The sequence below is a fragment of the Astyanax mexicanus genome, chromosome 2 (assembly GCF_023375975.1).
Source record: "Astyanax mexicanus isolate ESR-SI-001 chromosome 2, AstMex3_surface, whole genome shotgun sequence".
NCBI classification, from domain to species: domain Eukaryota; kingdom Metazoa; phylum Chordata; class Actinopteri; order Characiformes; family Acestrorhamphidae; genus Astyanax; species Astyanax mexicanus.
The window spans coordinates 36,173,994-36,200,516 of NC_064409.1; the positions used below are offsets into that span (position 1 = coordinate 36,173,994).

The 26,523-nt window shown below is 37.6% G+C and overlaps 2 protein-coding genes and 1 long non-coding RNA gene across 6 annotated transcripts in view; 2 read left to right on the forward strand and 1 right to left on the reverse strand.

The window, feature by feature from the left end:
* Nucleotides 1-6,488: 6,488 nt before the first annotated feature.
* Nucleotides 6,489-13,637, reverse strand: LOC103036955 (transmembrane protein 60). Of its 2 annotated transcripts, none has more exons than XM_007244993.4 (2): nucleotides 13,421-13,637; nucleotides 6,489-10,661 (listed from the first exon to the last, which is right to left on the reverse strand). In XM_007244993.4, exon 2 carries the CDS (start codon nucleotides 10,636-10,638, stop codon nucleotides 10,240-10,242), a length of 399 nt encoding a protein of 132 aa, XP_007245055.2. In that variant the 5' UTR covers nucleotides 10,639-10,661; nucleotides 13,421-13,637; the 3' UTR covers nucleotides 6,489-10,239. The 2 variants fall into 2 exon arrangements, with proteins under 2 accessions (XP_007245055.2, XP_007245054.2); XM_007244992.4 differs by having other exon boundaries at nucleotides 6,489-10,666.
* On the forward strand, nucleotides 11,984-12,756 carry LOC125798972 (uncharacterized). Its single transcript, XR_007437762.1, has 3 exons — nucleotides 11,984-12,036; nucleotides 12,438-12,511; nucleotides 12,699-12,756. It is a non-coding gene; the product is annotated as an uncharacterized LOC125798972 (long non-coding RNA).
* A 2,576-nt stretch (nucleotides 13,638-16,213) lies between the features above and the next one.
* Nucleotides 16,214-26,523, forward strand: part of LOC103025055 (protein PHTF2) — an 89,352-nt gene continuing 79,042 nt past the window's right edge. For 2 of the 3 annotated variants that reach the window (XM_049474295.1, XM_049474297.1), the window contains exon 1: nucleotides 16,214-16,423. The gene's annotated coding sequence lies outside the window, so the exon portion shown is untranslated. The remainder of the gene's footprint in view (nucleotides 16,424-26,523) is intronic. The other variant, XM_049474296.1, reaches the window with a different exon arrangement.

A 26,523-nucleotide genomic window follows, 5' to 3' on the forward strand; every position in this document is an offset into this window, starting at 1 on the left:
ACCCACACCGTGCAGTGTGATAGCAGTGATGTGTATCAGCAGTACTGCTGTGTAAGCTTTTATTAGTGAGTCTGGGTGAGACAGTGAGGGAGGGGCTGTTTGAGTCTGGATTATTTTTTAGAAACTGATACATGCATCTGTTTTGCCATCAGCCTAAACAACCATTGCAGACCATTGAAAAATAAACAAGAGGCCAAATCAGTGATGCAATACTATTATACCACTTAAAGAAATGTACATGACACACTGTATTTTACAATTATTTACCTTTTCCTATATTTGAAAGATTAATGAACAAAATAACCAATTTTAGCACATGAGCTTAGAAATAAAGAGTTCTTTGACTTTATTTAATTTTATTTCATATGTTTAGTAGTTGTCAACATTTGTACATGCAGTTAATCTTGAAACTTGAATACTAATACTGTTCAACACCAGCATTTAAAAAAAATGTAATCATGGTTTTATCCATGATTTAGTCATAGAATATTGTTGTGATTTAATACAATTATATTTTTTAGGAATTTGCACCAATAATACAAATCTAAGTGTGTAACACTTAACTATTTTATTCACATTAAAAACAGATATGAAAAGCTTATTCTTATGGGGAAAAAAGGTGATTAATCATATTTTTCTATCGACTGACACCACTAATTATAACACAAGAAATGTATATGACACTGTATGTCTCACATAGTTTCCTTTTCCTTTATACTTTAATACTAATTTAATAGATAAAAATAATCAATTTTAGTACATTAAACAAAATTCTAATTTAAAAAGCATCAAAACTACCCTGAGATATTATAATAGAGTAAAACTACCCTGATATATTATATTACAGTAAATAAAAGGAACTAGTCAGCCAGGTAAAAACAAAAAAAAAATGTATTCTTGATTTTATCCACGATTTAGTCACAGAATATTGTTGTGATTAATACAATTATATTTTTAAGAAATTGGCACCAGTAATACAGTAATACAAATCTAAGTGTTTCTAACAGTGACTCTTTTATTCACATTTAAATACCCATTATCAAAAGCTTATTCTAAAGAAAGAAAAGTGTGATAATCAGATTTTTTTTTATCGATTGACACCACTAATTATAACACAAGAAATGTATATGACACACTGTAGGTCTCACATAGTTTCCTTTTCCTTTATACTTTTATACTAATTTAATAGATAAAAATAATTAATTTTAGTACATTAAACAATATTCTAGTTTAAAAAGCATCAATTATATTTACAATAATACAAATCTAAGTGTTTCTAACACTGAGTCTTTTATTCACATTTAAATACACATTATCAAAAGAAAAGTGTGATTAATCAGAATGAATCATAGAATTTTATTGTGATTAATTTGATAGTTTATTTAAATCAATTGACAACAATATATATATATATATATATATATATATATATATATATATATATATATATATATATATATATATATATATATATATTATAACACAAGAAATGTACGACACTATATATGTCTCATTTACCTTTTCCTATCTAAATTTAATAATAATTTAATGGACAAAAAATAATCAATTGTATTACTTCAACTAATCATAGGCTTATAAATAGTGGTGTTTGTTAGACTTAATTAAAACCTATTTTTATATGTTTATATAGCTACAACCATCTAGAAAACTTTCTAAAATCTTACTATAATAACTTTAGTAGATTTATTTTATTTAACATTTCACTCACCTCACTAATTCCACTGCACCATCTCTTATTTTTCTCTAATTACGGTATTTTATTGGGCTCCGAGCTGGATTTCTGATCTGAATGATCCACAGATCACCCTCACAGATCACTAACACTCCTGCACTAGTCGTTGTGCGGCTGTTGTATAATGCTGTGTTCTCAGGTGTTCTCTCAGGTGTGATGGTGCTGCTGCAGTGCTGTTGCTGGTAGTAGGATGCCATCTACCCGCAGGCAGCGGTATTACAGCTGATCTGCTGCAGGAGATCAACACTCACAGTATGTGTACTGTTCTCGCTACGTGTTTTATACACTTAGTATGTTAACGCAGTTAAACAGCCAACCAAACTCATTTTCACGGAAGCCAGGAAGCGAGCGTCTGCTGCTTTATCTTCAAGCGTGACATGAAAATTCAAGTGTAAAAATGCAAAAAAAAATACACAGAAATAAATGGCTGTAAAACACTTGCAATCCTAACATTAGCCGCGAACTCGCGGTAATAAAATAACGCTACGCGTAACTGCATGTCTACTTATTTATCTCAACTGGGCTTATAAACAATTTAACTTACGACTGTTGTTTTCGAGGGCACGAGAAAGGTGCAAGGTTTTCACATTAGCTTCTGCTGCTCTGTGCAGTGATTTTTTTTACTCTAGTTCCTCCCTTCCCATAATACACAGCATGAGCCTGTATGTCAAAATAAGAGTGCTATTGCTGATGTATTAATTACAACTACTAATGAAGTTCAGTCTTATTTTTACTGGCCGAAATTAGAGGGCAGAACAGTATTTATGTGATTAAATTCTGCATCATTCATTATCTGAGTCAGGTGAGTACTAGCAGGGAAACACACACACACACACACAATTAATGTAGAATGATGTGTATGTCTGGACATTTAAATACAAATTTGTACAAGTGTATGAGATAAAAAATAAAATAAAACAGGCTTTTGCATCATACAGTACCAGTCAAAATAACTTTGGACATACCTCTTCTCATTCGATGTATTAAATTATAAATTAAATATTCAAGACATTAAAGCTATACAGGAACACGTGTAAATATCTTCTAAATAAAAACAGAATAGTTTTTTTTTATTTAGATTCTTCTAAGTAGCACATTAAGCTTTGAGGACAAATCTGTTTTTTTTTCTCTCAGTATCTTCATGAAAAAAGTCACCTGGAATAGTTTTCTCAGTGTCTTGAAGAAGTTCCTGGAGGTGCTGAACAATAGTTACTGCTAGACCTGTCACAATTACATTTCAGGACGAAACCCTTTGCTCTGATTACTGCTTTGCACACCCTTGGCATTCTGTCAATTAGCTTCAAGAGGTGATTTTCTTGCTTTATCAGGGACCATCAGGCAAGAACCAATCAGCTAACTAAAGAAAAATGAGTGACCATCATTACTTTAAGAAATGAAGCTCAGTCAGTCTGTAAAATTGCAAAAACTTTAAATGTGTCCCCAAGTGGAGTCGCAAAAACCATCAAGCACTACAATGAAACTGGCACACGAGGACCGACCCAGGAAAGGAAGACCAAGAGTCACCTTATGGCGAAAAGCAATACAGCTGTGCCTTGAATACATTTGTGGTGTATTTCATTAAATTCTGGCACTAATTCAGCGTTTGGTTTTGAAAATGCAAATTAGTGTGCGTTGCTTTTCAATAAAGAGATTTACTGCAATGAAATGTAATGTAATAGTAGTTTTGCATTTCATTTTGGCACTTATTCTGCATGTTAGTGAAAAGGAAAAGCAATGTATTTTTTGGATTGCTTTTACATTTTTCCACCCTAGTGTTTGCTTTATAATTTGGCACTAATTCCTCTCCATAGAACTGTGCCTGTGGTCTTTCATTTCCTCACTGTGTTCCTCACAGTGGGAACTGACAGCTGAAATCTCTGAGATAGCTTTGTTTCGATGCTCCCATGTAGCCACTCTTCAGAGAAGATGCAAAGAGGAGAAAAACATGGCAATTGGCCATCAAACAAAAATTGGCTTACCAATAATAATTAGTGCTATATGTATTCAAATCACTAAAATGACAAGGGTGCCCAAATTGATGCACCTGCCTAATTTTGTTTAAAGAATTATTGCACACTTACTGCAAATCCTATAAACTTTATTTCACTTCTCAAATACCACTGTGTATATCTGCTATATTATATTTAACTGAAATTACTGATCCAAATAAGCAATTATTTTAAAGGAAAAATATCCGGGTTTTATCTCAACAGCTCTCATCAGTTGAATGAATGAGCCAATGACACAAGAGAGTAGCTCTTATGTCAGCGCCATCAGCAGCACAATGGATGCTCAGCTAAACAGTAAAAGCTGCTACAGACAGAAAAAGGTTGCGGGACCTACCAGACACCTTGTTTTTAGAATGGATTAATGTACAGTAGCTTTGAAGAAACGGTAGCAGAAACATACTGATGGTATTTATTCGAATATTTTGCTCTCTTCCCACTCAGGAACATTACTTAACATTGCTTGCTGGTGATGCAAATCTCTATCAAAGCTTGTCCCAGCAGTAAGCAGCCATGAGCTCCTCTAAGCAGCTGCCAACCACTGTGAAAATGAAAATACCAGGTGCCCACAAATTAACAGAATGCATTACAAAGATATCAATGTGTTTTTTTTTAGACAGCTGTTAATGATACAACTGAGAAACTGAGAAACGGCAGTTAACAGGAAAGGTGGATGTGATTTGTGGTCTGATACGCCAAAAACAACACTCCAACAGAACTGCTCATAACATTGCTGGGAAGTCAATTAAAACCAGTTTGACGGCAGAAGATTCTGCCGAAGTCTGACAGATGAATTCGATTCTGAGTGATCAGTGTTTTGGTATGACCTATCTGGAAGAGTCATCAGAAGAAATTATTTTGCCATTCTCTTTAACCCAAAAAAGATCATGGGGACGTACAGTCTGTGTTAGAGACTCTATAAAAGCTGTTTAAAGTTCCTCCCAGCACCTTATCTTTAACTCATGAAGTCTCAATAAATGACATAATGAACATCCTGAGAGCATCTCAGAATAGTGTGTGAATCTGTCGTCAGATAAAAACTAGCACTTTTTAAAGTGTATTGTCTGCTTCTTAGAGTCTGTTTCAATCATTTTAACAATTCAAATGCTTTAAGCCTCCTCTTATGTTACGGGTCAAATTGACCCATCTTGAAGTTTGAAGATCTAGGAGAAATAGTTAAAAGTAGTTTTTTAGTATGATCTTCTTCTGCTTGCCTTAATTAGTGTAATCGACATATAGTATGAAAATAGTTCATCTCACGTATTTGCAACCCCCTCCTGCAAAACCAAAATTAAAACAAAATTGCAATGTTACGTTTCAATGTTATGTAAAACTACTGTTTTATATGTTGGTCTAAAAAAGGTTGAACATGTATTTTTTTTATGAAAAACGAGTGAATTATCCTAACTGAACCATTACCACAGGTAAGGAAAACTACTGCACTTAATATGAATTATATTCATAACAATTAGCAATGGAGTTAGTAATTAAATATTCACACTGCTTGTTAGGATTTAATCAGATATCTTTTGGATTATTAAACAGGAGACGGGTCAATATGACCCTCAATATGACACCATTGCTGGTTCTGACAAATAAACATAATAGGAGGGTTAATAAAATGTTTTAAATTAAAAAAAAAAAATTCACTATTTCTAGAACAAATGGTTAAAATCTAGTTTTAAAATCGTTGTCATTTATGTTACATCAGGATTTTACTCTATAATATATTAACAGTCTTGTGCTCTCTTTTTTATAATAATACGAAAAAAAAAACATGAATAAGCTGCATAGTAAATTGAACTGATGTAACAGTTTTGGATTTTGTATCAATATTCAGAACTGGTCTACTTGGTCTCTTGGTTTAATGGCTGTGTTTATTTGCTTTAGCCTAAACAATTATTACCCTATTTATTTTATTGATTGATTTAGAACATGTCAGTGTGTCTTTGCTATCGTACCAACGGGAAAAGTACACTCTGTGTGGCTCAAAACAGCAAAAGGCATGAACTAATCATCAAACCTGTTCAGTTTTACCGTTCAGAGGTTTCATAAAAAAGAATGGTCCAAAATACCTTCAACCTGAAGCCAGACTCTAATTGGAAGCTATAGGAGGCATTTAGAGGCTTTTATATCTGCAAAAGGAGGATCTACTAAATATTGATGTAATTTTTTGTTGGGGTGCCCAAAAATATGTGCCTGTCTAATTTTGTTTAAAGAATTATTGCACTTTTTCTGTAAATCCTATGAACTTTATTTCACTTTTTAAATATCACTGTGTTTATCTGCTATATGATATATGTATCTGAAATTGCTGATCTGAACAAACAATGATTTATAAAGGAAAATCATGAAAATGATCAGTGGTGCCCAATTTTTTTTTCATACTACTGAATAAAATACAACTATTTATTTGTGGGCAGTGGTAGCTTAGGGGTTAGAGTAGAAGGCCATCAATGACAAGGTTTTGGGTTCGATATCTGGGTTTGGCAGGCTGCCACTTTTGGGCCCTTGAGTATAGCCCTTAACCCTTACTGCTTCCTGGGAACCCCAGGCATGGCTGCCCACCACTCCGGGATAATACAATAAAAATATTTAATTGCGTATGCGTTTAAAAAAATAATAAACACTACCATTGTTTGGGGAAATAAAAAAAAAAAATAGAATCAGAACAGAATAGCAACTGTTCATTTTTACCAAACCCTAAGAGTAACAAATGTCAAAAACAATTTTAAAAATTCTCTCGAGTTTATTAACTCCTTTATTTACACATTCAAACAGCTGCAAACTAAGAACGCAGAATAACTTACAAAGTGCATGCTCTATACACCAATATAAAAAAAGTGTGTGCAAAGTAAGGAAATGTCCTGTGGAATGATGGCACAGCATACAGGGAATCAACAATCAGCAATAAATAGACTGAACAGTTCATACAAAGCTTATGTACAGTTTAAATGAATAGTACTTTACAGAAAGACACACAAAACTCACTATTATCCAGCAAGTTTGAACAGCTTAAATATATAATGCGATGTTTGCCTATCATCTTCCTGCAGAGCCAACCCAAATCTCACATTCCTGAAGAAGAACACTGGAAAATAACAAGAATACAGGTGAAATGTGGTGATCTAAATCAAGTTCACCATCCTGGAACAAATGATCAAACTGGTGGTGATCAGTTTTATTAAGACCCTGTTTTGTCATGAATTTGCAGGAAAGGAAATGATAACCATATGATTTATGGAGCAGATGTACAGTTTTATTTTCACTTTACCAAAACAAGTGATAGGTTTAAACATTTTGGCAAATAAACTCTTATTCCCAGTCAAACACAAATACCAACAATAATACTGTATGGTATTATGATTCCATGTGCAATCTAAAAATGATCGCATTACGACTGGAAATCAGAAGTGAAATAATCTGGATGATTCTGCAGTTAAATGAGGTTTCTTGTATGATGCTTTACACTATATGATTTGGTCTCCTGTACAAAACCACAAGGTCAAACCAAAATTTAATTGTGAACCAAACTATGGTGCACTATTACACTATTAGCAGTAAATCAACATGTTAGTCAGATATTCACTGCTTATTATGTTTATGCAACATCAAAACACTGAGACAGATACACTGTAGTTTACCTCTTTTGGCTATAAAGCCTTAACAGGATCCTTTGTGACATAGAAATAAACAGAAATTTGGAATATATATATATATATATATATATAGCCACCTGGATTGGTCAGGTCTAGGTTCAGCAAAAGTATGTGCTGAAAGAATGAGGTCTGCTGACTACCTGGATATACTGAATATAGACCAGGTTATTCCATCAATGGATTTTTTTCTTCCTGATGGCATGGGTATAATCCAAGATGACAATGTCAGGATTCATGGAGCTGGAATTGTGAAAGAGTGATTCAGGGAGCATGAGATCATCATTTTCTCACATGGATTGTTCACCACAGAGTCCAGACCTTAACCTCATTGAGAATCTTCAGGATGTTTTGGAGAAGGCCTTGTGCAGCGGTCAGACTCTACCATCATCAATGCTGCAAGATCTTGGAGAAAAATTTATAAAACACTGGACTGAAATAAATCTTGTGACATTGCAGAAGCTTATTGAAATAATGCCACAGCAAATGCATCCTGCAATCAAAGCTAATAATATATATTTTTTGGTGGTGACTTTTTTAGCCAGGTAGTGTAGTTTGCTACAAATCTAAGCTGGACTAAACTCTAATTTGGTCACTTTGATGGGCACCCCCTCAAATAAATGCATTCCTCTTCTTTAAGTTGCACCCACTGCCGACATATGTGTGCAAATTTGTAGCAGATTTACTGTCTTCTCTAGACCGTAGAGACGGTCGTCTACCAAAAGCTAGAATAAACAAAAGCAAGAAAAGGGGTTTTATTCTATTGCCATTAGAATAAAACCCTTTGTAGCAGATAATCCTGCCTAGACAGACTAATAGGTCCTAGACTAATAGGAGGCAACATCTGCTTGGGAAATCAAACAAAAATGAACCTAGATAAAATTACAGACGTCCCCAATGTAAATGGAAATAAAGCTCCTCCAAAAGATAGGCCTTAAGTTATTCCATTTTCATGTCTGTTAAAAAGGCATGAGTTATAAAGGTGCTCCACAAATCTGGTCCCCATTAACACACTACAGACATTACCCCTTCAGTATACCAGACCTCCCAAGAATTAAGCCAGCTAAGCACCTACTTCAGGATCTTCAGATAGCACACAGTCTTAGACATATGAGTCGATGTGCAATCTGAAGATCACATCCTGAATATCCTGTTAAACTGACAACTTTAAAAAACAGCCAGCAGAGTGAAATGAACCTGTCAAACAGGACAGGAGAATTAAACGAGCTTCTTATAGAAGCCAGCCATTTTCTTCTGATCAATCAGTCACACAGACAGGAGACGAGAGGCGAGAACAGATTCACCTGCCTTCTTTCTGTGAGCAATGTCTCCCTGTCTTTAATTCCACAGTCAAACTGTCCCAAATCCATCACTGTGGTATCAATGATGGAACTCATTGGTGGAAAGAAAAAAAATAATACTCAGTTCATCTGAGTCCTGTATGGTCTAAGAAACACAAACTGGTCAAGTGCACGTCTGTTTGATGTCTGTACCATATTTTTTTTATCAGCTTCTCTCATAGGAGAACCATGAAGTTGCCATGTTAGCTTAATGCAAACAGCATGCTTCTGGTACAGTATATTCTACTGCAGTGGTTCTCAAACTTTTACACGCAATATGCAATGCCATAATACCCAAATGTTTTTGAATCGGCATTAATAGCAGAATAATTAATCAACAGTTAAAAGGGAAATACTATAGTAAATTTAGTACTATATAGTATAGTAGTATCTCAAATTTGCCAATTGCAAAGCAGGCAAGGCTACCACAGTAGCCCGAGCAGGTAGTACTTGGACACGCTACATTGCTCATGAATGATACAAGTATTCCAAGTTTAAAAACCACTGGTCCACTGAATAAAGAGTGTTAAATCTGATTTGATTTGATCATATGTTGGTTGGTTGCCACAGAAGCTATACATGCATTACTTCACAATAGAAAGGGGAAAAGCTGAACTTAAACTGTGAAGCTTACATTACATAATTACAACCAGCTCCCAAACAATAACACTGTACTAACTTCACTGCACATTTTTAGTATTACTAGTCTAAGAGAGGAATGCAATCTGTTTGTTGATTCTTTGAATTACTAGTACTCTAACCTGTTTAACACATACTGTAACTAATCAGCCAATAGGCTCCTTCAGTCATTTTCATTGACAATTTTAGTAAAGTGCTCACTGTAAACCTACAACATACACAGTGAAAATAATGTTCCCTAGTTGTCAGTGAAAAGCAAATAAACATGAACATGTCATGCACTAGCAAAACGCCATTCCATTTTTGCTCTTGGTGCAAATATAGTAAATGCACTTGGATGTGGACAAAAACAACCACGCAGAGACACTTGAGACCTCAATCGACCTCTGGAAAGCTAAATGGCTTTTATATCTAGGTTTAACCAGGTATATTGTCTAGATAATTACTACAGCAGCTATGAACAAAAGTCATTTCCACTGTTGCATCGTACTATATTGCACTACAATACGTGCTAGCCCAGAACACGGGACCTTCCTCCTGTATTTACTCTCTTGCTCCCATTCCAGACACATCTGACCATCATTAACTGATTATGATTAAAGAAAACAAATTGTGTCACATGCCCAGAAATCTGAGTTCACTCAGATTAGAAGCTGCATACAAATGTGGCTTGAATCTGATTAGTACACATTATAAATCATGTTGATTTTTACATCCAGACTGTCCTGCTACCAGCTATCAACTTTTCCAAATCTACATTAGCTTTGGACATCAAATATGATTACTGTGCACATGTACATCATCTAGCTTTCTGGCAAACCACTGCTCACTGCTCTCCCCAAGAATCAGTCCCTGCGCTGAGGAAAGATGTTAGCCCCCAGCTCCACCATTGCCCCGGTCAGCATGGTCCACAAGGGGATGCAGATGTAGATCAGGCGTAGGTTTGTGAGGTTCTCCAGCCGGGCACACAGCGTGACACAGAAGCCAAGCTTCAGAAGCAGAGCCATCAGGTACCACGCCTTCCTGCGCAGGCCAGGAGCCCCCTGACGCAGGTCATGACCTGCCCTGCACCGGCCGGCCATCTTCACCCCCAGCATGAGGAGGAGAATGCTGTCGAAGATCCACACAGGGAGGAAGATGAGGAACCAGTTCCAGGTCACCTTCCCATCCAGCTTCAGGACTAGCATGGTGAGGAAGACTAGTGTGAAGAGCCAGGTGAGGAGAACACGCTGGGCCAAGGACATCTTCACTGCTTAAACGTGCACACCTGCACTAAACACACACACACACACAAAGACATTTTAACTTATTCAGATGGAATGAGGATACCTAGATAATACACTACTTTTTTGGAAGATACATTGTTCCAAATAATGACTATTGTTTTATTCTTAGTCTGCTTTATGCTACTGATCAGATGATATTTATATTAATAACACTACGATTACAACTTTACAACTTTAAAAAAATCAAAAAACTTACTATTAGAAATAGTCCGATTTTGGAATTGGAATCTAAACATTTTTAAGTAATAAGTAAAACATGTTTAAACATATGTTTAAACTGTTGACATGTATTGTGTGACAATGTGATTAATTAGGGCCTGTTGTATTGGTGTGTTTGTTGTGCTCTTGTATAGGTAATGTTAGTGTGTGTTTGATGCTCTATAGTAAAGAGGGTTGTGTGTGATGCTCTAATGTAAAGAGGGTGTTGTGTGTGATGCTCTAATGTAAAGAGGTGTTGTGTGTGATGCTCTAATGTAAAGAGGTGTTGTGTGTGATGCTCTAATGTAAAGAGGGTGGTTTGTGTGTGATGCTCTAATGTAAAGAGGGTGTTTTGTGTGATGCTCTAATGTAAAGAGGGTGGTTTGTGTGTGATGCTCTAATGTAAAGAGGGTGTTGTGTGTGATGCTCTAATGTAAAGAGGGTGTTGTGTGTGATGCTCTAATGTAAAGAGGGTGGTGTGTGTAATGCTCTAATGTAAAGAGGGTGTTGTGTGTAATGCTCTAATGTAAAGAGGTGTTGTGTGTGTGATGCTCTAATGTAAAGAGGGTGGTTTGTGTGTGATGCTCTAATGTAAAGAGGGTGGTTTGTGTGTGATGCTCTAATGTAAAGAGGGTGTTGTGTGTGATGCTCTAATGTAAAAAGGGTGTTGTGTGTGATGCTCTAATGTAAAGAGGGTGTTGTGTGTAATGCTCTAATGTAAAGAGGGTGTTGTGTGTGATGTTCTAATGTAAAGAGGGTGGTGTGTGTGATGTTCTAATGTAAAGAGGGTGTTGTGTGTGATGCTCTAATGTAAAGAGGGTGGTTTGTGTGTGATGCTCTAATGTAAAGAGGGTGGTGTGTGTGATGTTCTAATGTAAAGAGGGTGTTGTGTGTGATGCTCTAATGTAAAGAGGGTGGTTTGTGTGTGATGCTCTAATGTAAAGAGGGTGGTGTGTGTGTTGGTGTGTGATGGTCTATCGTAGGGTGGTTTGTGTGTTGGTGTGTGATGGTCTATCGTAGGGTGGTTTGTGTGATGGTGTGTGATGGTCTATTGTAGGGTGGTTTGTGTGTTGGTCTATTGTAGGGTGGTTTGTGTGTTGGTGTGTGATGGTCTATCGTAGGGTGGTTTGTGTGATGGTGTGTGATGGTCTATCGTAGGTTGGTTTGTGTGATGGTGTGTGATGGTCTATTGTAGGGTGGTTTGTGTGTTGGTGTGTGTGATGGTCTATTGTAGGGTGGTTAGTGTGTTGGTGTGTGATGGTCTATTGTAGGTTGGTTTGTGTGATGGTGTGTGATGGTCTATTGTAGGGTGGTTTGTGTGTTGGTGTGTGATGGTCTATTGTAGGGTGGTTAGTGTGTTGGTGTGTGTGATGGTCTATTGTAGGGTGGTTAGTGTGTTGGTGTGTGATGGTCTATTGTAGGTTGGTTTGTGTGATGGTGTGTGATGGTCTATTGTAGGTTGGTTTGTGTGATGGTGTGTGATGGTCTATTGTAGGGTGGTTTGTGTGTTGGTCTATTGTAGGGTGGTTTGTGTGTTGGTGTGTGATGGTCTATCGTAGGGTGGTTTGTGTGATGGTGTGTGATGGTCTATTGTAGGGTGGTTTGTGTGTTGGTGTGTGATGGTCTATCGTAGGTTGGTTTGTGTGATGGTGTGTGATGGTCTATCGTAGGTTGGTTTGTGTGATGGTGTGTGATGGTCTATTGTAGGGTGGTTTGTGTGTTGGTGTGTGTGATGGTCTATTGTAGGGTGGTTAGTGTGTTGGTGTGTGATGGTCTATTGTAGGTTGGTTTGTGTGATGGTGTGTGATGGTCTATTGTAGGGTGGTTTGTGTGTTGGTGTGTGATGGTCTATTGTAGGGTGGTTAGTGTGTTGGTGTGTGATGGTCTATTGTAGGGTGGTTAGTGTGTTGGTGTGTGATGGTCTATTGTAGGTTGGTTTGTGTGATGGTGTGTGATGGTCTATTGTAGGTTGGTTTGTGTGATGGTGTGTGATGGTCTATTGTAGGGTGGTTTGTGTGATGGTGTGTGATGGTCTATTGTAGGGTGGTTTGTGTGTTGGTGTGTGATGGTCTATCGTAGGTTGGTTTGTGTGATGGTGTGTGATGGTCTATCGTAGGTTGGTTTGTGTGATGGTGTGTGATGGTCTATTGTAGGGTGGTTTGTGTGTTGGTGTGTGTGATGGTCTATTGTAGGGTGGTTAGTGTGTTGGTGTGTGATGGTCTATTGTAGGGTGGTTTGTGTGTTGGTGTGTGATGGTCTATTGTAGGGTGGTTTGTGTGTTGGTGTGTGATGGTCTATTGTAGGGTGGTTTGTGTGTGATGGTCTATTGTAGGGTGGTTTGTGTGTGATGGTCTATTGTAGGGTGGTTTGTGTGTTGGTGTGTGATGGTCTATTGTAGGGTGGTTTGTGTGTTGGTGTGTGATGGTCTATTGTAGGGTGGTTTGTGTGTTGGTGTGTGATGATCTATTGTAGGGTGTTGTGCTGACAGACCGTTAGTCGGTCAGGTCTGTGTGTGTGTGTGTGTGTGTGTGTGTGTGTGTACCTGGTCGCTGCTCGCTCGGGCTCAGTAGCGCTGCTGCTGCTGCAGTGTGTGTAGAGTCTGGGCTGAGGCTGTAGTGAGACGCGGCGGGTGAGGGTAGTGAATGGTGAGCGGTGTGAGGAACTGATACATGTTTATTCCTCACCATTTCAGGGGGGTTTATCTCCTCACATCTACCCACACAAGAACCGCTACAGCGCTGTTGTTGTATTTCCGGGTAACAAGTTGAATTTTCTACCGTCTGAACTGGATTATAAGCGCACACGCATTTTGTGTAGCGCTTTGCTCTGTGTCGTAAGGAACATTACTTTAAATACACTGCCTGATCAAAAGAAATCCCACACACTCAAATATTAGTTTGGACTGCATTTAGCTCTTTTACAATCTGAATTCTAACATTGCTGTACCTAGACCTGACCAGCTGCAGCAACCCCAGATCATAGCACTGCCCTCACAGGTCTGTACAGTAGGCATGATTAGGCCTATAGTGCATGATTAGGTCCATCACTTTATCCACTTTTCTTACCCTGATGCTCCCATCAATTTAAAACAAGGTAAATTTGGACTTATCAGACCACATAACCTTCTTCCATTGATCCAGATCAAGTCCAATTGACTCAAGCATATTAAAGCTGTTTATGCTGGTCAGCCTCACTCTTCGCATTGCAACTTTTACTATTAACATATCTCTGAGATCAAGTCTTGTTTCTCTAGGATTTGATTTTATCAAACAATTTTTTTTCAGCTTACGTTCTGAAGAGTAACTGTTTAGTATACCTTGGGTGTATTGACAAATATCTTTCAGTTATGATTACTTAACTTAGTATCTATAATTACATAATCATTGTGTGAAACCTTGTATTTTATATGCATTAACCAATACTCACATTGTATTTGATCATTTTTATTACTCACAGTGTATTTTACACGCATTTATATAGAAGATTAACCAATAATCACAATATATTCTTTACATATATAGTAAAACATTGTTTGATCAGGCATGTGACTAACACAGACATTATTATGACAAATTAACCCACATGATACATAAGGCATTTACTAACACAAAGGATTTATTGTATGGCGGACTAACCACGCGTTACTAACACATTAACATATAACATATGAAATCTATTGTGTGACTTGCGTAGCTCATGCTTGAAGCATTTCGTTCACTGCATGACCCTAACTAACGGCCATCAATCATCGGCTGGTACACTCTGTGTGATTTCGACTGGTACGCTCGGTACGGGGCTAAATTGCTACAGAAGAGGCTCTTAGATCAAAGCGGCCTTTTGGTGAGTGAGTGCCTCCCTAAAAACTGCTGCTTCAAAGCGGGGGGTGATGCACACTCACACAGATAGTGCCACGTTGTTCCATTCTGGAAGAACACAGTCAAGGTCAGACACTAGTGGTCCGGTCAGACACGTGAAACTTGAGTACTAACACGTGAAATTATGCATATTAACATGAGCTAATCGTTAGCAATGCCTCATCAGCAGGTTTCACGTCATTTGGGGTATAAAACATGGAGTCAGATCAGAGGGGGTCAGAACTTATACTGGAACGGCTGTTAGACGGTCTTTCATGTGTGGGTGCTCCTGAATATTCAGTACTTTGTAATAAATACTTGGTTTGCTTTCAACTTCACTCCACCTGTCTGCGACTCTCTATCAAACGAACACGTAGGGGAGTTGTACCCCGGATGAGGGGTGGGTGTAAACCCACCTTTCATTTCTTTTCTACAACAGTTCCTTCCTCAAAGATGATCCATCCACTTAAGCAATAATACACAAGATATATTGGCACTGCTGTGCTGTGGTCGTGCAGCCTCATGCCGTATTATTAAAAGATTTGGAGTTAAAGAAGATGAGAAAATACGATCTGTTTGGTTATAAACACAACAAACATGAGTTAAAATAGTTCCATTGCTGCTCTGTTTGTAGCTGCGCTGTTTGGCTTGCAAGCGCTGCATTGTTGCTAGGTTACCTGTATGCGACGAAGTAATACATGGAGAGCTTCGGTTACAGTGCATTACCAGGTGATAATGGCACTCATAGAATGCCTCTCAGCCAATCAAATGCAGGGTCAGAACTAACTGTGGTCTAATTTTTCATAATGCATTGGACAGTTCTTAACCTGATTTTTTTAGTCTTATTAATATCCTTAGATGTTGTTTTTGCTTTATGCATGACAATAATTTGCCCCTTCTTAAACAGATCAATAGATTATCTTTTCCACGCTAAAACCCATGCAGTAACTATCCAATAAGGAGGAGGCTTATAACCTTTTTTTTTTGTTAAACGCAGTTGGAAATATATAATATGTGAAGTGTCTCAAAATGACTAACAACCCTTGGAATGTTGTAAGTTGATGATTATGATTATCAAACCAACAGCAATCAAATCAGATTGATTTATATACCTTAAGTAGCATTATAGATCCAAAAAGCAGCACCACCATTTATTATAACAGAACAATTCAGCAGTCATAATTAGTAGCTGTAGTGGATACAGTATTTAGCTAGTGGTTTCTATGTGATTTGGGACGCGACCCATCATGTTTTTTTTGTTTTTTTTTTACCAAGGGGAATTCCAGTCTTGGTTTTCTCCTCCTTCTATGAACTATATGGAGATGTGGTCTCAGGCAGTCTGTCATTAAACTGAAGTGTGCTGTGTTTGAGCGGAGTGCGCTCGAGTTCCTGCAGTAACACAGCGGGTCTGCGGGCTGAGGGTGAGGAGAGTGAGTGCGCGTATACTCGGAGGGTGTGGGTAAGGAGAGGAGAGTCTGGAGCCGCTGCTGCCGCTGCTGCTGTAGTTCTACAGTGAGCGGACTGGAGGTCAGTCTGTAGAAGAAAAGGAAAGCAGCCCAGCTCCAGAAACCCCGCACACACACACCAGCATCTCCACACACACACACACACACCGCGCTGCAGAGAGAGAGGAGCGGTGTGGGGCTGATTCCCAGAGATCTGAAGGCCGGCGTTAAGCTGTTGATATAGAGGTAAGTTACGTGTGGGCTCTTGATGTAGACATCCCCCGTTTTCTTCCTTCAGTTAGCCCCCCCTCTATCTCTCTCTCTCTATCTCCCTCTCTATCTCTATCTCTTCTGCTCCTCCAGCAGGACTCTGAGCTCTCCCATACACACCAGCTCTGTTTCTCTTTCCTCTGCGTGTGAGTGTTTGATTGTGTAGCGTTAATGTTTACCAATATGCCCTGTCTCATGGAAACATGGTCCAAAATAAAGCTCCCTATTGGTCCCTTAAAAGGCTGCTGTAGTTAAATAACTAGCTTCCTGTTCAGAGAGCTCGACAGCTGTGAGTGAGTGAGTGAGTGAGTGAGTGTGAGTGAGTGAAAGGTGCTACAGATTTGTTTTGGCTTTGTATGGCAGCTGCTCCCCCACTGCAGCAGTAGCAGCCCTCCAACAAAACAGCTTAGCTAACGCTAGCTAACTAGCATAGGTGCTTGTGATGGTTTAAATATGCTCAATATTAGCTCATTAGCTAATCTAGCTAATGAACTAGTTACTAACATCAGCTTCAGGTAGTTGAGTAGCTATACATATTCTATATATTGTAATTGTTGGACTCTATCATGCTCTGTATTCTTTTTTTTTTTTAGCTATTATTAATTGTTTTTTAACTACATAACATAATTATGTGACTGCAAGATGGTTATGGTCATTTTCAAACAAACAAATAAAGATAAAAAATGTAAAGCTAAAGGTATGTTTAAAAAAAATAGCCTCTATATATAGCTCTGAAACCAGTTCAGTTTCTGATTTTGCTTTTTATTGGTATTTATGTTTTGAGTAAAATAAACATTGTTGTTCTATTCTATAAACTACAGACTACATTTCTCCCAAATTTCAAAGAAAAATATTGGCATTTAAAGCATTTATTTGCAAAAAATAAGAAATGGCTGACCTCAAATAATGCAAAGAAAACAGAGTTAAGAATATTTGGTGCAATAACCCTGATTTTTAATCACAGTTTTCATGCATCTTGACATGTTCTCCTCCACCAGTCTTACACACTGCTTTTGGATAACTTTATTCCACTCCTGGTGCAAAAATACAAGCAGTTCAGCTTGGTTTGATGGCTTGTGATCATCCATCCTCCTCTTGAAAATTCAGAGGTTTTTAATTTTGTAAAATCAAAGAAACTCATCATGTTAACGTGGTCACTTTTTTTTAGCTGTATATATACATATATAAACATACAATTTTTGAATATACTGATAAATTCCTTTAAAGTTATAGCTAACCCTTATTATATTTAGAGGTTTGTTTTTGTAAAGGCAGTGGTCTGTCTTGGCCCCCAGTAAGTTATAATAAGCTTAAAATAACAGCATTTACTGTTGGAGTAACTGCACATTTGTAAACTTTCATAGTTATGCAAAAAATGCAGTATTACATGCAAGCAGGGAAGCATAATAATGGCACTCCAGTCAACATTTTCTGAATCAATACATAGTATAGTTAGGGCAGGACAGTATGGCCAAAGAAAATTACAATATATTTCTTAATTTTGGTTGATATATAATTCAATATGATTCCAGTATTGATTAGAACTATTGATTATTGATAGGTAAAAAAATATATCAAGATAATTAAAGACCATTTATTGTGTTTTGTTAAGCAGGCAATATAGCAGATTCTACTATTCAAAGAGTTTGATAAATAGCACACTGATTTGTTTGACATTTTTTCAGCACATCATAAAAGTAAACAGGATTTTTTACACTCTCTGTGATTAAAAAAGCATAAAAATATTGTCGCTACAATAAAATATCAATATATTGCCCTGCTCTAGATATAGTCTTATTATACACTTGCCAATGCCAATATTGTCAGTACAGTATCAGTATTGATGCAACAGGCTACTGAGCACTACTATAAATCCTACATGTGCCAAACTACCAATAGTATTCCCTATTAAACTAAACCATTTAGCCAAGTTAGAATTCGTGACAGACCATCTGCTAAAAAATATAAAGTGTGAACTACAGTCTGACTGCAGAAACCACAGACGCTTTCACTTTTAGCGAAGTGCTGTTAAAGTTAGTGCTGGACGATATGGCCAAAATTTATATCACGATATATTCCTTAAATTTCGGTCGATACGATATAATTTCGATATCGATAAATACTTTGAAGGCCTCAGAAAAAGAATCCCTGCAATCTCTGCAGCTTGCACTGCAAATTTAAATTATTATTTAACTGTGTATTTGCACTTTTTGTATCAATCTATCTAATGAAAATCTGTACCTACTACTGTATGAAAATGTTTTTAAGTCTTTGAAACCTCCTTTCACAAAAACTTTAATACTTTAGAAATAAAAGTAGTCAAAATAAATCAATGCTCAATTTTATTTGCATATAGCAAAATAATAACATGACATCCCTGTCAAACATAAGCCTATATAACTATTACAAATAAAAATAACTTTAAATGACAACAGAGGCAGAGCTTCTTATTCATTGTAAACAAATTTAACAGATTAAAACAAAAGTGTTTTAACTAGGATATATAATACAAGAAGCCTTTATATACATAAAAGCAACAAGATTTTCCCGTCAAATAAACAAACCTATAGGATTTTTCAACTATAAATAACTTAGTGACAACATAATCTATTAAAGTGCTTCAGCCAGAATACAAGAGGTATTCAACATGATATCAACGGCAAATAAACAAACCTAAAGGATTCATAAACTTTAAATAACTTAGTTTCAACATAATCTATTAAAGTGCTTCAGTCAGTATAAGGAAAATATTGTATGTAGTGAAGATGCTTGAGGTGGTGGAACAGATTAGATGTATTAACGTTACGCTGCTTGTCGGCTCCACTCACCGGCACAATTTGCAGCAAAGCGGCAAGCGAGCGGAGCCGCGGATGAGCGAGCGGAGGCGCGGATGAGCGAGCGGACCCGCGGCTGGGCGAGCGGAGCCGCGGATGAGCGAGCGGAGGCGCGGATGAGCGAGCGGACCCGCGGCTGGGCCAGCGGAGCCGCGGATGAGCGAGCGGACGCGCGAATGGGCGAGCGAAACAGCGGCTGACCGAACCGAGTCTACCATAGCCTTGGATCCGCTCGTCCCGGCTCCGTTTCGAGACATTTTAGATGCGTAGCGGAGCGGACCTGAACCTAACCTAGCCTAGCCTAGCCTAGCCATTTTAACCTAGCCTAGCCTATCTGGCTACGTGCCTGTGTGATTGCGTCATCACGCACTGAGGTAGCACAGCTATGGGGGCTGAATATGTTTGGCTCTGCGGCGAGCTGACGCCAGTAAAAAACGCCTGTCCGTGACAGATTCTGTACATAATACATATCGATATACCACAAAAGTGATATCACCGTTATTGAAACATTTCTTATCGCGATAAATACCGATATTGAATTATTGTCCAGGCCTAGTTAAAGTAGTTCAAATTTGCACTATTTTCCTTTTTCGCACAAACATATTCTGAGGTTTTCATCTTTAGGTTAGCTCTGGACCTAAGTCGAGGTCACTGGAGGCTTGGGTGCCAGATTTCTATAACCTGTTAGTTACGTAATTCTAGTTTAAGCACCAGTTATAGAAGCAAACAGAACACTGCCTTCAGGGCAGCTTTTAGATCCACCCAGCTTTGTACATTTGGTAGTTCACTGTTTAGATTGCACTAAAGTACAACACTAGGTGTACAAAAGTAAAGCATGGGTTACGCCCGTATAAGATGTTGTAGGACGTCAGTTTGACAGTTTACACTTTCTCTTTGAGAACCTTCAGTTTGAATCTGCCTACTTCCTTGTCTGAATTTTTATACTAGCCTAGTCTATATTGCCTTAAACAGCTTAAAATAAAAAAATATATATAAATATAAATAAAATACAATATATGTAACTATGTTTTGTTATCTCAAATTATTATTATTATTATTTATTTTTGAAAAGTAGTTTGTGACTATTTGTGGGATTTTTCTTTTTTGGTTAGTTTTCTTTTCAATTGCATGTGTGCTATACCTTCTTATAATAATAAATAATAATAATAAAAAATTATAATATATAAAAAGACAGTACCTACAATGTATAGCACACACATTGGTGTCTGTAAATCCTGCATCTGTTACTGCAGATCTCAGTGCAGGCTCTTGCAGGACTGTAAATGTGCTTGGTTGCTCTGTTGGTCTAGGTCTCTTATTAGCATTTTTTTTTTTTGACCATTGTGGACAGACCATCGTTTGCACTGCTGCATAATTCTAGGTGTGGTAGACACATAACATGTTTTGAGTATAAGAAGGGAACTAGTGCTAGGCAATATGGACAAAATAAAAAGATTTCACAATATATTTCTTCATTTTTGTTGATACGATATAATTTCAGGATGGATATGAACAGTGTAAACGCCACAGCCTTTGATGTAGGTAATCACATGCTGATAGAATTGGGTGAAGTAGTTAAAAATATTATTTCACAATATTTATGGACATTTCCATGATGCACAGTATTTATCGTCTTTTGTCGATAAATACTTCAGATTCTGCTGTTTTGCTCTCTTATGTATAGTACAGATATTTTTTATTGAATTTTTACTGCACATTGTTCAATTGAACAGGATTTTATACACTGTCTTTAATTAAATGCACAGTTGGGTCAGTGTTCTTTTAAGCAAAAAAAAAAAGCATCTTGTCGATATGATAAGAAAATGTTTTACAATACGAAAAATATTGATATATTGCCCAGCTCTAAAGGCAACAGCTTATTTTACTTCTACTCATACATATATATCTGATGTTTACTTTACTTCAAGGCTGCTTTGGGGTCATTATCACCACCATATATTAGTAAACATTGATCTGCTGTCATTGCAGGACGTACTGTGTTGCCCAGCATTACGGCATGTCTGGGCACTTGGCCGGCGTCTGGCTGTCAGGTTTTGATGTTGCATGCTCTGTCTCTCTCTCTCTCTCTCTCTCTCTCTCTCTCTGGCTCACTCAAGCTGAGCTGTCCAGTCCCAAACAGACAAAACCGTGATTGTCGCTCAGGCGGCCAGCCACTGTCCTCCAACTGCTGTAGGTTACATCATCTTCCTCTGATCCAGTTCTGTGTGCAGACCTTCATCCTTCCCTAGTCTGTTTCCAGTGTCTCGCAATGATGTAATCTGCGCAGCGGCTGAAGACGCATGGTGGGTTTCGACCTTGACACGGCCATCCTGCTGTGTTCAGAGCGGTGAATCTCACGGTTCTGCTCTTATTACAGCTGCCTGTTAATCTGAATTACTGGCATCGTTCACCCACCCTCGCTATAAATGTTCGTCTATCGGTGTGTTCATTTCAGGATTCATGTAGTGGAGTGTTTATTATTGTGCTCGAGTGGTTTCACCTTGAAAAATGTCACAGGAGTGTGTAATGCGGCTGTGCCAGAGCTGGGTGGACTTGAAGGCTGCCTTGAGGGCACTGTCACCTAGAAAGTGAAATTAAGTGAGCACTTCAGTTTCTGAATAAATTTTATGATTTTGCTATTTATAGGTGTATGTTTGAGTAAAATGGAAGTTGTTTTATTCTATAAACTACTGACAATATTTTTCCCACATTTCTAATAAAAATATTGCCATTGTCATTTCATGCATCTTGGCATGTTCTCCTCCACCAGTCTTACACACTGCTTTTGGATAACTTTTGGATATTCCACTCCTGGTGCAAAGATTCAAGCAGTTCAGCTTGGTTTGATGGCTTTTAATCAATTATTTTCCTCTTGATTATATTTCAGAGGAATAAAGTTTCTTTGATTGGGTAAAATCAAAGAAACCTATTATTTTTAGTGGCCTCTTACTTTTTTCCAGAGCTGTACATAAGACCAACAATGCACAGGAATTCTTTAAGAGGCACATGTGACTGAGCATAATGCAGACTTTGTTGTCTTTTTTGGTGGCTTTGCCAGAAAAATGGGACATTTTGTTGCCAAGCTTGAGCAAAGCAAGTACTCAATATGTCAGATTTTCCAGAATGTCTAGAGAACACAGCCGTGTCATTTATTGGGCAGTTTTTCCCACTATTAACTGTGGAGGCACAAGTTTGACATTTGATGTTATTCAGAACTGATTATTACATAAAAAAGAATGTGCACTAGCCAGATGTGCTTTCTGTTCTAAATTAGAGCTTAGCGTTGGCGTTATGAAATGTCAGGTAGTAGAATGTTGCATCTCTCAGCATCATTGGTTTGTCAGAATTCTTGGTTCTAAAAAAAAAAATAACTGTCATGCAACCAGAGCCCTTGCTGCATTCAATAAAAAAAGATTTTTTCTTTCCCAATTTTCTCCCAATTTAGCTAAGCCAATTGTCCCATTCAGCGGCTAATCAGCTGTATATCCCCTATCAGTATTGATGCCAAAATTGTGCATGCCTCTTCTGATACATGTGAAGTCAGCCACCACCTTTTTTTTAAACTCCTACTGATGCAGCATTGCCGAGTAGCATCACAGCACACTCGGAAGAAAGGGCTGATGGCAGGCTGCATGATCGGGATTCAAACCAACAATCTCCCGATCATTGTGGCACCACTCAGTCCCCTACATTTAACTAATCTTGACTGGTAACCTAGCTGCTAATCTATAGGCAATAACAAACCTTTTTTGTAGCAAATAACTGTGTAGAAGAAAAAAAGAACAACTGAAGTGATGCATCAAGGCTCAAAACTGATTTTACCACATTCAAAATGCATCCTTTAGGAAAGAGATTTTCTCATCTTTAAATCTTTAAATCTAAAGCTAACTGAAGCAGCACTCTAAAATAAAAAAATAGATGTGTTTACGAGAGATGTGCTAATTGTTTTTTTTTTTTTTTTTTTAGGTAAAATAATCTCTATAGGCTGTCCTGTGACTATTCATAGTGTACTGTGCAAACTTTGAACAGTCATATGACATGCACTATAACAGTAAATATACAGGGTATATTTACTAAACTGTTCCATATACTATATGTGCAGTTGTGTGTTTGTGTGTATGGTCAGTAATATGCTTATGCATTACATAAACAGTAATGTGAAATATACACTATATGGACATATTTTACTGTGACATATACACTGCACATATGACAGTGCTGTGTAAGGCTGCACAGTTTGTCATTTAAGCATTGTCGGTTCAACAGTGGTCACTATTAGTTTTTCTGTTTTTGGGGCGGTCCTGATGAGAGCCAATTTCATCATTGTGTTTTTGATGATCTTTGAGACTGCACTTGTTCTTGATTTTTTTTTTTTTGACTAACAGCTGTCAACTGAAAGCTGATCATTCCAGGTGACACTACCTTATAAAGCTGACTGAGAAAATGCCAAGTTGTGTAAAGCTGTCATATAAGCCAGGTGTGCTACTTTGAAAAATCTAAAATTGTTGTAGTATTAATCTACAATTCAGAATACTGAATATAAGGTATGTGCAAACTTCTGTCTGGTACTGTATATTATATTAAATAGAACAGTGATGCACACTGTTTTAGACTGTATTGTATTGTAAACTATATTGAACAGTACAGTAGGGGTGGGCGATATGGCTCTCATGGTATTTTCACGATAACAATACTTTTGGTGATTAGACAAAACACAGAATTAGAAAAATTATTTAGAATTTTATTATTGCATGCAATATGATATTGTTAACTGAGATATTAATTTTTTTTTTTATCAGATTTGTAACAGAATAAATAATACTGGACAGATGTAATCTGTCTATAGCAGATATATAATGGGAAATGAGAACAGTGTGAATTTTTATTTTGCTGAAAACGGCAAAAAAGTAGTACCCTGATGTGACAATTAGGGGTGGGTGATATGGCACGATATTTCGGGGTATAATATCGTTCACGATATAAATTTTTTTTGGTGATATTATCGTGTACGATACGATATGGCACACCCCTACAGTACAGTTCTGTATATCATACTGAACAGTATGGGGATGTGTGTACAATGGACTGTACTGATGTGGATGTACATGTGTAATAGCCACTACTAATTCAGGTTGCTCTGTACGTATAGGTGTGTAATTGTAGATGCATACATTCTCCTGTCCCCAAGGCTGCATGAACGCCATCACTACTAGCTAGCAACCAGGAACCTCAGCATCAACCCACATCAACTGCCAGTTTTCAGCCTGCTCTCGTTGTGTGTTTAGAGTGCAGCTTGTGATGGATGAGCCATCAGTGGTTATTTCTGGCTGCGGTTCTTTGCATAACCTGCACTATTTGTCCTCCCCTCTCAGGCTTCTCTCTTAAACGATTCAGAGCTGAAAAGGTCACTCTATCCTTTTATCTTTGGCCTCTCGAAACCTCCCGCTCACCTGCAGCTGCTGCTCTGTTTAGAGGTAATTCTGCAAGTTCTCTGTATCTCTGCTCTGCTTGGCAGAGCGGCCTTGAAGAGGAGGACCTGAGTGTTTTTCTCCTCGTGGCATTTCAGCGAGGCTGCCTCTTTGTTTGGAGTTTTCAGCAGGGCATTATAGAGTGCCTGTGCAGTGTTTATCTTTGAGATAAGAAAAGCACCGTTAGCTGTGGGCGCTTCCTGCCTTTCTTTCCTTTCAGCTTGTAAATGGAAGTTGCATAGAGCTCGGACAGTTACTACCTGTGACTTTTGAATAATCAGAATCGAGTACAGGCACAAAAGCTGGTACTGGACCTTGGCTATTATTAGCTATTTTATGTAGTATTTCAAGCATTCTTGAAAAACAAAATTATAGTGTAATGCAATTGTCTGTTTATATTCATTTTGACTTTGTGTTTCTTTGGAAATATGTTTAATGTAATACATCAGTAGATTTATTATCAGAGATGTCTAAAGTACTAAAGACCCAGGCTTGCGTGAAAGTACATGTTCTTGACGTAAAAATCGCACAAATTGCCATGGGACACATTGCCATGAATCAAATATCTATCTTATTTCAGTGCCATATATTAAAGTGGCCCATATTGGAATTGAAAATATCAGATTTAAACTGTTTTTTGCTGTTTACTCCTGTATATAATGTAACAATTTTTGGGCCACTTTTACCTGCTGTGTGAACATAGTCTTAGTTGATCTATTCTGGACACTCTTAAGAGTTTTAAATTAGAACAAACCCATGAATGGTTTTCTTAAGGATGCATGATCTAAATCATGGTAACATTAAGTTAATATAGCTTGTGGAGTCATGTAATATATTTTTCTGGGAAACTTTCACAGTGGTTTTGTTTGAAAGAGGTGCAGCGCATCATTAAAGTAGAGGCTGGGGCCTGAAAATAAAATGTCACAAGACTCACATTCACATCCACAGGGTACTTCCTAACTGAATTTGCACCACAATAATATTGTTTCATTGGAATAATTCTGCACATGAAAATAGCTTGTTTCCGTATATGCTATTGCCCTATAGGAGAAGTACATTGTACACAATTATACAGTGAGAGATGTCAGTGTTATACATTATACAGTGAGACATGGAGTCCACAAGACTTTGGAAGATGTCTTATGATACCCGGCACAAATACTTAGCATCATGTAGTTTGATTTAGTTTTTGTCTGTGTTTCTTTGGTATCATGATGGTGCAAAATAAATATATGCCTTGCGTGGCTCGAAACACGTAAAAGGCATGTACTAATTTTTAATTAATTCATTATGGGTGTGTTTTGGGGTGTAACGTGAAATAAACCAATCAGTGTGTCACTTGCCATGCCCTTTAAGAGACAGGTGCACTCTGACTTTGGCATGTTTGTATCTTAACAGCTCGGCACATTTGCGTATCAGCAGAGGGTACTGATATGCGCGTTTATGCTCTAAAGGTACGCCATCAACTTTTTTAAGGAAACAGCAATGCTATTTTATTCTTTATTCTGTTTATTGTTGAGGTAAAAGCCGGTTTTGCGCTCTACAGCGTGCATGCCGCATCTATAAGAATGAACTCTGATGACTGACTGTTGTCTAGGTTCATTTCACCTGTGTTTTCCACTGCCAAAATAGCAATAGGCCAGAAATACCTGAACACACTTCACTTCCAGAACACCACACCCATCGGTAGATGGATAGATTTATTGCTAAAATCTGACGCCTAAAATCTGATTGCTAAAAATAGACTGTTAATGACTTATAAGATAGCAAAGAG